The sequence below is a fragment of the Phyllobates terribilis genome, unplaced genomic scaffold (genome assembly GCF_046119375.1).
Source record: "Phyllobates terribilis strain yellow unplaced genomic scaffold, ASM4611937v1 Scaffold_2__4_contigs__length_985480577, whole genome shotgun sequence".
NCBI classification, from domain to species: domain Eukaryota; kingdom Metazoa; phylum Chordata; class Amphibia; order Anura; family Dendrobatidae; genus Phyllobates; species Phyllobates terribilis.
This window is the reverse complement of record NW_027362762.1, coordinates 17,302,920-17,316,171: the sequence shown is the minus strand read 5'-3', so window position 1 is coordinate 17,316,171 and position 13,252 is coordinate 17,302,920. Positions and strand designations below refer to the sequence as shown.

Sequence of the window (13,252 nt, the reverse complement as noted above, 5' to 3'; positions counted from 1 at the left end):
GATGACCAGTAACATTATACACAGGAGCTCTGTATATAGTGTCAGTGTACAGGTAATACAGGGATCACCAGTGACATTATACACCGGAGCTCTGTATATAGTGTATAGTGTACAAGTAATACAGGGATCACCAGTGACATTATACACAGGAGCTCTGTATATAGTATCAGTGTACAGGTAATACAGAGATCACCATTGACATTATACACAGGAGCTCTGTATATTGTGTATAGTGTACAGGTAATACAGGGATCACCAGTGACATTATACACAGGAGCTCTGTATATAGTGTAGAGTGTACAGGTAATACAGGGATCACCAGTGACATTATACACAGGAGCTCTGTATATAGTGTATAGTGTACAGGTAATACAGTAATCACTGGTTACATTATACACAGGAGCTCTGTATATAGTGTATAGTGTACAGGTAGTATAGGGATCACCAGTCACATTATACACAGGAACTCTGTATATAGTGTATAGTGTACAGGTAATTCAGTGATCACCAGTGAAATTATACAAAGGAGCTCTGTATATAGTGTCAGTGTACAGGTAATACAGGGATCACCAGTGACATTATACTCAGGGCTCTGTATATAGTGTCATTGTACAGGTAATACAGTGATCACCAGTGATATTATACACAGGCGCTCTGTATATATTGTCATTGTACAGGTAATACAGTGATCACTAGAGACCTTATACACAGGATCTCAGTATATAGTGTATAGTTTACAGGTAATACCGTGATCACCGGTGACATTACACACACGAGCTCTGTATATAGTGTATAGAGTATAGGTAATACAGGGATCACCAGTGACAATATACACAGGAGCTCTGTATATAGTGTATAGTGTACAGGTAATACAGGGATCACCAGTGACATTATACACAGGAGCTCTGTATGTAGTGTATAGTGTACAGGTAATACAGGGATCACCAGTGACATTATACACAGGAGCTCTGTATATAGTGTATAGTGTACAGTTATTACAGTGATCACCAGTGACATTATACACAGGAGCTCTGTATATAGTGTATAGTGTACATGTAATACAGTGATCATCAGTGACGTTATACACAGGAGCTCCGTAAATAGTGTATAGTGTACAGGTAATACAGTGATCACCAGTAACATTATACACAGGAGCTCTATATATATTGTATAGTGTACAGGTAATACAGGGATCACCAGTGACAATATACACAGGAGCTCTGTATATAGTGTATAGTGTACAGGTAATACAGTGATCACCAGTGACATTATACACAGGATCTCTGTATAAAGTGTCATTGAACAGGTAATACAGTGATAACCAGTGATATTATACACAGGTGCTCTGTTTATAGTGTCAGTGTACAGGTAATACTTGGATCACTGGTGATATTATACACAGGAGCTCAGTATATAATGTCAGTGTACAGGTAATACAATTATCACCAGTGACATTATACACAGGAGCTCTGTATATAGTGATATTGTACAGGTAATACAGTGATCACCAGTGATATTATACACAGGCACTCTGTATATAGTGTCATTGTACAGGTAATACAGTGATCACCAGTGACCTTATACACAGGAGCTCAGTATATATTGCATAGTGTACAGGTAATACAGTGATCACCGGTGACATTATACACAGGAGCTCTGTATATGGTGTCAGTGTACAGGACATACAGGGATCACCAGTGACATTATACACAGGAGCTCTGTATATAGTTTACAGGTAATACAGGGATCACCAGTGACATTATACACAGGAGCTCTGTATATATTGTCAGTGTACAGGTAATACAGTGATCACCAGTGACATTATAAACAGAAGCTCAGTATATAGTGTATAGTGTACAGGTATTACAGTGATCACTAGTGACAATATACACAGGAGCTCTGTATATAGTGTATAGTGTACAGGTAATACAGTGATCACCAGTGATATTATACACAGGCGCTCTGTATATAGTGTATTGTGTGCAGGTAATACAGTGATCACCGGTGATATTATACACAGGAGCTCTGTATATAGCGTCAGTGTACAGCTAATACAGTGATCATCAGTGACATTATACACAGGAGCTCTGTATATAGTGTCAGTGTACAGGTAATACAGAGATCACCAGTGACATTATACACAGGAGTTCTGTATATAGTGTCAGTGTACAGGTAATAAAGGGATCACTGGTGACATTATACACAGGAGCTCATTATATAGTGTCAGTGTACAGGTAATGCAGTGATCACCAGAGACATTATACACAGGAGCTCTGTATATAGTGTCAGTGTACAGGTAATACAGGGATCACCAGTGACATTAAAAACAGGAGCTCTGTATATAGTTTGATTGTACAGGTAATACATGGATTACCAGTGACATTATACACAGGAGCTCTGTATATAGCGTATAGTGCACAGGTAATACAGTGATCACTAGTGACATTATACACAGGAGCTCTGTATATAGTGTCAGAGTACAGGTAATACAGTGATCACCAGTGACATTATACACAGGAGCTCTGTATATAGTGTATAGTGTACAGGTAATACAGTGGTCACCTGTGACATTATACATAGGAGCTCTGTATGTAGTGTCAGTGTACAGGTAATACAGGGATTGCCAGTGACATTATACACAGGAGCTCTGTATATAGTGTTAGTGTATAGGTAATACAGGGATAACCAGTGACATTATACACCGGAGCTCTGTATATAGTGTATAGTGTACAGGTAATACAGGGATCACCAGTGACATTATACACAGGAGCTCTGTATATAGTGTCAGTGTACAGATAATACAGTGATCACCAGTGACATTATACACAGGAGCTCTGTATATAGTGTCAGTGTACTGGTAATACAGGGATCACCAGTGACATTATACACAGTCGCTCTGTATATAGTGTCATTGTACAGGTAATACAGTGATCACCAGTGATATTATACACAGGTGCTCTGTATATAGTGTCATTGTACAGGTAATACAGTGATCACCAGTGACCTTATACACAGGAGCTCAGTATATAGTGTATAGTGCACAGGTAATACAGTTATCACCAGTGACATTATACACAGGAGCTCTGTATATAGTGTATAGTGTACAAGTAATACAGGGATCACCAGTGACATTATACACAGGAGCTCTGTATAAAGTGTCAGTATGCAGGTAATACAGTGATCACCAGTGACATTATACACAGGAGCTCTGTATATAGTGTATAGTGTACAGGTAATACAGTGATCACCAGTGACATTATACCCAGGAGTTCTGTATATAGTGTCAGTGTATAGGTAATATAGGGATCACCAATGACATTATACACAGGAGCTCTGTATATAGTGTTTAGTGTACAGGTAATACAGTGATCACCAGTGACATTATACACAGGAGCTCTGTATATAGTGTCAGTGTACAGGTAATACATGGATCACCAGTGACATTATACACAGGAGCTCTGTATATAGTGTACAGGTAATACAGTGATCACTAGTGACATTATACACAGGAGCTCTGTATATAGTGTCAGTGTACAGGTAATACAGTGATCACCAGTGACATTATACACAGGAGCTCTGTATATAGTGTATAGTGTACAGGTAATACAGTGATCACATGTGACATTATACATAGGAGCTCTGTATATAGTGTCAGTGTGCAGGTAATACAGGGATTACCAGTGACATTATACACAGGAGCTCTGTATATAGTGTCAGTGTAAAGGTAAAAGAGGGATCACTAGTGACATTATACACAGGAGCTCTGTATATAGTGTTAGTGTACAGGTAATACAGGGATAACCAGTGACATTATACACCGGAGCTCTGTATATAGTGTATAGTGTACAGGTAATAAAGGGATCACCAGTGACATTATACACAGGAGCTCTGTATATAGTGTCAGTGTACAGATAATACAGTGATCACCAGTGACATTATACACAGGAGCTCTGTATATAGTGTATAGCGTACAGGTAATACAGTGATCACCAGTGACATTATACACAGGAGCTCTGTATATAGTGTCAGTGTACTGGTAATACAGAGATCAACAGTGACATTATACACAGGCGCTCTGTATATAGTGTAATTGTACAGGTAATACAGTGATCACCAGTGATATTATACACAGGTGCTCTGTATATAGTGTCATTGTACAGGTAATACAGTGATCACCAGTGACCTTATGCACAGGAGCTCAGTATATAGTGTATAGTGTACAGGTAATACAGTTATCACCGGTGACATTATACACAGGAGCTCTGTATATAGTGTATAGTGTACAAGTAATACAGGGATCACCAGTGACATTATACACAGGAGCTCTGTATAAAGTGTCAGTATACAGGTAATACAGTGATCACCAGTGACATTATACACAGGAGCTCTGTATATAGTGTATAGTGTACAGGTAATACAGTGATCACCAGTGATATTATACCCAGGAGCTCTGTATATAGTGTATAGTGTACAGGTACTACAGTGATCACCAGTGACATTATACCCAGGAACTCTGTATATAGTGTCAGTGTACAGGTAATACAGGGATCACCAATGACATTATACACAAGAGCTCTGTATATAGTGTTTAGTGTACAGGTAATACAGTGATCACCAGTGACATTATACACAGGAGCTCTGTATATAGTGTCAGTGTACAGGTAATACATGGATCACCAGTGACATTATACACAGGAGCTCTGTATATAGTGTATAGTGTACAGGTAATACAGTGATCACTAGTGATATTATACACAGGAGCTCTGTATATAGTCAGTGCACTGGTAATACATTGATCACCAGTGACATTATACACAGGAGCTCTGTATACAGTGTCAGTGTACAGGTAATACAGTGATCACCAGTGACATTATACACCGGAGCTCTGTAAATAGTGTATAGTGTACAGGGATCACCAGTGACATTATACACAGGAGCTCTGTATATAGTGTCAGTGTACAGGTAATACAGGGATTACCAGTGACATTATACACAGGAGCTCTGTATATAGTGTCAGTGTAAAGGTAATACAGGGATCACCAGTGACATTATACACAGGAGCTCTGTATATAGTGTCAGTGTGCAGGTAATACAGTGATCACCAGTGACATTATGCACAGTAGCTCTGTACATAGTGTCAGTGTGCAGGTAATACATGGATCACCAGTGACATTATACACAGGAGCTCTGTATATAGTGTATAGTGTACAGTTAATACAGTGATCACTAGTCACATTATACACAGGAGCTCTGTATATAGTGTCAGTGTACAGGTAATACAGTGATCACCAGTGACATTATACACAGGAGCTCTGTATATAGTGTATAGTGTACAGGTAATACATTGATCACCAGTGACATTATACACAGGACCTCTGTATACAGTGTCAGTGTACAGGTAATACAGTGATCACCAGTGACATTATACACCGGAGCTCTGTAAATAGTGTATAGTGTACAGGGATCCCCAGTGACATTATACACAGGAGCTCTGTATATAGTGTCAGTGTACAGGTAATACAGGGATTACCAGTGACATTATACACAGGAGCTCTGTATATAGTGTCAGTGTAAAGGTAGTACAGTTATCACCAGTGACATTATACACAGGAGCTCTGTATATAGTGTCAGTGTACAGGTAATACAGTGATCACCAGTGACATTATACCCAGGAGCTCTCTATATAGTGTACAGGTAATACAATGATCACCAGTGACATTATACACATGAGCTCTGTATATAGTGTATAGTGTACAGGTAATACAGTGATCACCAGTGACATTATACATAGGAACTCTGTATATAGTGTATAGTGTACAGGTAATACAGTGATCACCAGTGACATTATGCACAGGAGCTCTGTATATAGTGTCAGTGTACAGGTAATACAGTGATCACCAGTGACATTATGCACAGGAGCTCTGTATATAGTGTATAGTGTACAGGTAATACCGTGATCACCAGTGATATTATACACATGAGCTCTGTATATAGTGTATGGTGTACAGGTAATACAGTGATCACCAGTGACATTATACACAGGAGCTCTGTATATAGTGTATAGTGTACAGTTAATACAGTGAACACCAGTGACATTGCACACAGGAGCTCTGTATATAGTGTACAGGTAATACAGGGATCACCAGTGACATTATACACAGGAACTCTGTATATAGTGTATAGTGTATAGGTAATACAGTGATCACCAGTGACATTATACACAGTAGCTCTGTATATAGTGTCAGTGTACAGGTAATACCGTGATCACCAGTGACATTATACACAGGAGCTCTTTATGTGGTGTCAGTGTACAGGTAATACAGTGATCACCAGTGACATTATACACAGGAGCTCTGTATATATTGTATAGTGTACAGTTAATACAGTGATCACCAGTGAGATTATACACAGGAGCTCTGTATATAGTTTATAGTGTATAGTGTACAGGTAATACAGTGATCACCAGTGACATTATACACAGGAGCTCTGTATATAGTGTATAGTGTACAGGTAATTCAGTGATCACCAGTGACATTATACACAGGAGCTCTGTATATAGTGTCAGTGTACAGGTAATACAGTGATCACCAGTGACATTATACACAGGAGCTCTGTATATAGTGTATAGTGTACATGTAATACTTTGATCACCAGTGACATTATACACAGGAGCTCTGAATATAGTGTATAGTGTACAGGTAATACAGTGATCACCAGTGACATTATACACAGGAGCTCTGTATATAGTGTATACTGTACAGATAATTCAGTGATCACTAGTGACATTATACACAGAAGCTCTGTATATAGTGTCAGTGTACAGGTAATACAGTGATCACCAGTGACATTGTACACAGGAGCTCTGCATATAGTGTATACTGTACAGGTAATACAGTGATAACCAGTGACTTTATACACAGGAGCTCTGTATATAGTTTATAGTGTACAGGTAATACTGTGTTCACCAGTGACATTATGCACAGGAGCTCTGTATATAGTGTACAGGTAATACAGGGATCACCAGTGACATTATACACATGAGCTCTGTATATAGTGTATAGTGTACATGTAATACAGTGATCACCAGTGACATTATGCACAGGATCTCTGTATATAGTGTACAGGTAATACAGGGATCACCAGTGACATAGTATATAGTATAGGTAAATCCAATAACTAATTGGTGACATCTCCAATTGAAGCTATTCATTTTTACTTTTCTTCTTCATCCAGGACAGACAACTCAATTCTGCACAAAGTAAGACACTTAAATCTATGACTGGTCACTTCTGCAGCACCCGCCACACTTTTTCCCCACTTCTACATTGTGCCAGATGAAGAAAAAAAGTGCAAATGTCCTGGGGTCCTGGACAGTAACATTAGCTCATTTATGTTCTCCCCATAGTTATAGTATCCTCAAAAATAAAATATTTAGTAGTTTTGTCTCTCTTTGTGGCCACCTCACCGTACAAATGCTACCTCTGTGGCCCCTGTACAGTATTTATGCATATGTCCCCTTTTGTGGCCCCCATGCAATGCTAAAATTCATCTTTATGAAACCACACGGTAATAATGTCAGTCTTTGTGCTCAAATACAACAGTAATGTCCTACTAGTGGCCATAAGAATAATATACATCATTTCTGCCCCCAAAAAAGGAATAGTATCCACCTTTTGTGCCTTGATACAGTTGAAATGACCCAAATTGTGGCTCCATAAATTAACATTGTATAGGTTAAAATGTGGAATACTATTACAATCCCCCATTGTGCAGATATGGCGTCCCCTGTTCTGCCCCCATACAGAAATATTGGAATCCAATTGGCCCCAAACAGTAATCATGTCTCCCACAAGTTACCATGAATTATTAATGTTAGTTCCTCATTGTGGCCCCCATACAGTAATGACGTCATCCATCCTGTAATAATATCCTCCATCCTAAAATAATGTCCCCCTACCTGTAATAATGTCCCCTATTCTGTAAAAGTGTCCTCCATCCTGTAGTATTGTCCTCCATCCTGTAATAATATCCCCCATCCTGTAAAAGTGTCCTCCATCCTGTAATAATGTCCCCCATCCTGTAAAAGTGTCCTCCATCCTATAATAATGTCCCCATCCTGTAATATTGCCTCTCATCCTGTAATAATGTCCCCATCCTGTAATAATATCCTCCATCCTGTAATAAGGTCCCTATCCTGTAATAATGTCCTCCATCCTGTAATAATGTCCTCCATCCTGTAATAATGTCCCCCATTCTGTAATGATGTCCCCTATTCTGTAATAATATTCCCAATCCTGTAATAATGGCCCCCATCCGGTAATAATGTCCTCCATCCTGTAATAATGTCCCCTATTCTGTAATGATGTCCCCTATTCTGTAATAATATTCCCAATCCTGTAATAATGGCCCCCATCCTGTGATAATGTCCCTATCCTGTAATAATGTCCCCATCCTGTAATGAAGTCCCCTATCCTGTAATAATGTCCCCCATCCTGTAATAATATCCCCCATCCAGTAATAATGTCCCCATCCTGTAATGATGTCCCATATCCTGTAATAATGTCTCCCATCCTGTAATAATGTCCCCCATCCTGTAATAACGTCTCCCATCCTGTAATAATGTCTCCCATCCTGTAATAATGTCCCCCATCCTGTAATAATGTTCTCCATCCTGTAATAATGTCTCTCATCCTATAATAATGTCCCCCATCCTGTAATAATGTCCCCCATCCTGTAATAATGTCCCCCATCCTGTAATAACGTCCCCCATCCTGTAATAACGTCTCCCATCCTGTAATAACGTCTCCCATCCTGTAATAACGTCTCCCATCCTGTAATAATGTCCCCCATCCTGTAATAATGTCTCCCATCCTGTAATAGTGTCCCCCATCCTGTAATAATGTCTCCCATCCTGTAATAATGTCTCCCATCCTGTAATAACGTCTCCCATCCAGTAATAATGTCCCCCATCCTGTAATAATGTCCTCCATCCTGTAGTAATGTCCTTTTTTCTGTAATAATGTCCCCCATCCTGTAATAATGTCCTCTATCCTGTAATAATGTCCCCTACCTTGTAATAATGTCCTCTATCCTGTAATAATATCCGCATCCTGTAATAATGTCCCCATCCTGTAATAATGTCCTATTTCCTGTAATAATGTCCCCATCCTGTAATAATGTCCTCCATCCTGTAATAATGTCCCCATCCTGTAATAATGTCCTCCATCCTGTAATAATGTCCCCCATCCTGTAATAATGTCCTCCATCCTGTAATAATGTCCCCATCCTGTAATAATGTCCCCATCCTGTAATAATGTCCTCCATCCTGTAATAATGTCCCCCATCCTGTAAGAATGTCCCCCATCCTGTTATAATGTCCTCTATCCTGTAATAATGTCCCCCATCCTGTAATAATGTCCCCCATCCTGTAAAAATGTCCCCATCCTGTAATAATGTACATCCTGTAATAATGTCCCCCATCCTGTAATAATGTCCTCCTTCCTGTAATAATGTCCTTCATCCTGAAATAATGTCCTCCTTCCTGTAATAATGTCCCCGTCCTGTAATAATGTCCTCCTTCCTGTAATAATGCCCATCATCCTGTAATAATGTCCCCCGTTCTGTAATAATGTCCCCCGTTCTGTAATAATGTCCTCCTTCCTGTAATAATGTCCTCTTTCCTGTAATAATGTCCTCCATCCTGTAATAATGTCCCTCATCCTGTAATACTGTCCCCCATCCTGTAATAATGTCCCCCATCCTGTAATAATGTCCCCATTCTGTAATAATGTCCCCCATCCTGTAATAATATCTTCTATCCTGTAATAATGTCCTCCATCCTGTAATAATGTCCCCCATCCTGTAATAATGTCCCCCATCCAGTAATAATGTCCCCATCCTGTAATAATGTCCCCAATCCTGTAATAATGTCCTCCATCCTGTAATAATGTCCTCCTTCCTGTAGTAATGTCCCCTATCCTGTAATAATGTCCCCCATCCTGTAATAATGTCCTCCTTCCTGTAATAATGTCCCCCATCCTGTAATAATATCCCCACCCTGTAATAATGTCCCCATCCTGTAATAATGTCCCCCATCCTGTAATAATGTCCCCATCCTGTAATAATGTCCCCCATCCTGTAATAATGTCCTCCTTCCTGTAATAATGTCCCCCATCCTGTAATAATGTCCCCATCCTGTAATAATGTCCCCCATCCTGTAATAATGTCCCCCATCCTGTAATAATGTCCTCCATCCTGTAATAATGTCCCCATCCTGTAATAATGTCCCTCATCCTGTAATAATGCCCCCCATCCTGTAATAATGCCCCACATCCTGTAATAATGTCCTCCATCCTGTAATAATGTCCCCCATCCTGTAATAATGTCCTCCATCCTGTAATAATGTCCCCCATCCTTTAATAATGTCCCTCATCCTGTAATAATGTCCCTCATCCTGTAATAATGTCCCCCATCCTGTAATAATATCCTCTATCCTGTAATAATGTCCCCCATCCTGTAATAATGTCCCCAGTACCGGCGCTTTTATCCAACACATTAAAAAAAAACAAAGGATTCTTCATCTCTGTCCCCGCTGTGATGGTGAGCAGCGTTCTCTTCCTCTTCTCTAGTAAGCGGGCATGTTGGCACATACAGCAATAATGCCATGTGGCCCCTGTGACGGGCACGCCGCTGTCAGCTTCCTCTGATAGGTTGTGACTTGTAAACCTATTGTGGTGCAGGGAGCCGCTGTGTCTCTGTTACACAATATATTCCAACCGAATGTGCGTTCAGAGACACATAATCAGCTGACATAGGCATCGGAGGCCCCTTTTCTCCGTGGCCCGGTCGTTACACCCCGGTATCCAGCTGTGTACTATCTATATATCTAGTATTCATCTCATATCTATCTTTTATCTATCAATCTATCAATATCTCTTATCATCTATTTCCTTCCAGAATTCCTGTTGGGCGATAGATTTGTCCTTCATGACGGATGCGTTTGATGATCAGTACGTCGGCTGCACTCGGCACATGGAGAGAGAAATGCCGAATATTTTGGACCATGAGAAGAAATATAAGCAATTTGCCATAATGTGGCTTCTAGCAGAACAGACCTGGACGAGGATAAAGCCGTACAGCATCTTCCCGCGGGACTTTAAGGATGAGTATGGGATCGCGGTGATCCTGTACACTATGGAGGAGCCCTTCCCCATATACCAGCAGCTGAACCGAAACGTGTCCATTGCCGGGCGCTCCCGGGACCATTACATGAACCGGTTCCATTTCAAGGCTCTACACTACTACCTGACCAGAGCCATACAAGTCCTGGGCGGTGGTACTGGTTGTGACGAGAGATCCCAGGTCTACCGGGGCTCCTGGATGACGTACCGGGACGTGACACCTGATGTACGCTTCGGCCACTTCGCATCGTCTTCTCTAAACTGGAAAATTGCTCAGAGGTTTGGAACGAGGACTCAGTTCACAATCTTCAGCTGCTTCGGGGTAGACATCGAGATCTTCTCTGATTTCAAAGAAGAAGAAGTTTTAATTCCCATAACTGAGAAATTTACGGCCATCAAAAGATCTGACAGCTCTTACGTTCTGAGAAGCAGCGGGCAGCACTGCAGCTACTACAACTGCGCCTACCTGGGAGGTGAGTGCCCCCATGTCCTGCTGGCGAAGGCACGAATCATGCCCTAATCCTCACTATCAGAACCTCAACCTGAGTACTTAACTAGTGAAGGTTCCATACTGTGTCCATATGGGGCCATCTCGTGGCTGCTTAGTCTTGCAAATTTTTGGGAAAATTGGAGTCAAATTCAGTTTTTTCTCAAACTAATTCAATCATCCACTTCAACCCGATTATAATCACAATCTATCCAATATTCTTCATGCCACCCTGAAATCAATAAAGACCCTAAACCAAATTCCCAAAAAATCCCTAACATAAATATAGAATAACACCAAACTGCACCCGAAATATAGACCCAGACCACAGACCTCATAACAGATCAAAGAGTGAACTAAACAGAGAGAACCCCAACATCAAGACCCAAGTCTGACCCCAAAATAGATACATAACTCATACCGGACCACACTGAATAAATATGTTCCCTCCCTGATATAAATACAGAGCCGGGGTCAGAACCAAGACCCTAGACCAAAAACAGATCCCCCAAATACATAGTTGTGAACTGTCCTGATGCCTATGTAAAATCTGCCCAAAATTGGGAGTTCCTGCGTGGACCAAGGCATTACGGTGAGACGTGAGGGAGTTTCTGGTTGGGCCAAGGGGTTATTCTCATGTCAGTACATAGGCATTAGTCAGACAGTATGACAATAAGCAAGTTTGCAATCCACTTGCTTTTCCTATCTGCTGTTATTCTCCGGCTAAGTGAGCTTTTGTCTTCCATTGTTTATAGCTAGGTGCCTTAGGGGTCCTGCCACCACCAGGAGACAGCAGTAGTAGCCGGTCCCCTTGCCAATAAGCTATAAACAAGGGAAGACAAAAGCTCACATAGCAGGAGAACAAAAGCAGATTGGAAAAGCAAGTCAATTGCAAACTTGCTTATCCGTCTGCAAAAGTTACATTCAGGGCTGGGATCTGATGAGCAAACTCCAGAGATCCCATCCACCTTTCTCCAACCAAACAATATCTATAGAGCAATTTTATGGTGCTACTCACCTATCCCCTTCTTGTCAGCTCCTAATCTGGAACAGCCATTATCAGTCCTGCAAAATTGCAAGTTCCTGACCCCAACCTTTGGCTGTTAGCCTGAGCAGTTTTCGTAATGATTGCTCACAGATAAGGTGTCTGCTTGTTCAAAGGCACCGTCAGCCACAGGACAAGGCAGCAGACATGTCCTGTCACTCACGGAGAAACGCCCGAGGTCCAGCAACAAAGGAGAGAAAGCTGGGGATCAGCGCGCACCTGAAGTCACATGTTGAGACTAACTTTTAACAAGCCTACAAATCTCAGTGGAGTTTCTTTTCTTTCAATATTTCATTTCCAAATATGTCTCAATACAAACCTCAGACCCCTAAACAAATATCGACCCCAGAAACTTACACAGCAGCTCAGTAGCTGGTGGACCCTCACAGATATGATCACAGGTTCAAGTCCCCTAAGGGGAACAAAAAAGACCATAAAAATTAAAAAAGTTGTATCACCATCCTTCTCCCCACCAGTTAAAAATATAAAATAAAATATAAAAATATAAAATAAAATAAGCATATTTAGTATCTCTAAGCC

At 40.7% G+C, this 13,252-nt stretch overlaps 1 protein-coding gene across 4 annotated transcripts in view; it reads left to right on the top strand.

Annotated features, from left to right (window-relative positions):
- Positions 1–13,252, top strand: part of LOC141248978 (ecto-ADP-ribosyltransferase 5-like) — a 186,485-nt gene that overhangs the window by 130,594 nt on the left and 42,639 nt on the right. For all 4 annotated transcript variants that reach the window (XM_073669516.1, XM_073669515.1, XM_073669514.1 and 1 more), the window contains one exon: positions 10,957–11,653. In XM_073669516.1, coding sequence (XP_073525617.1) covers positions 10,957–11,653 — 697 coding nt within the window. The remainder of the gene's footprint in view (positions 1–10,956; positions 11,654–13,252) is intronic.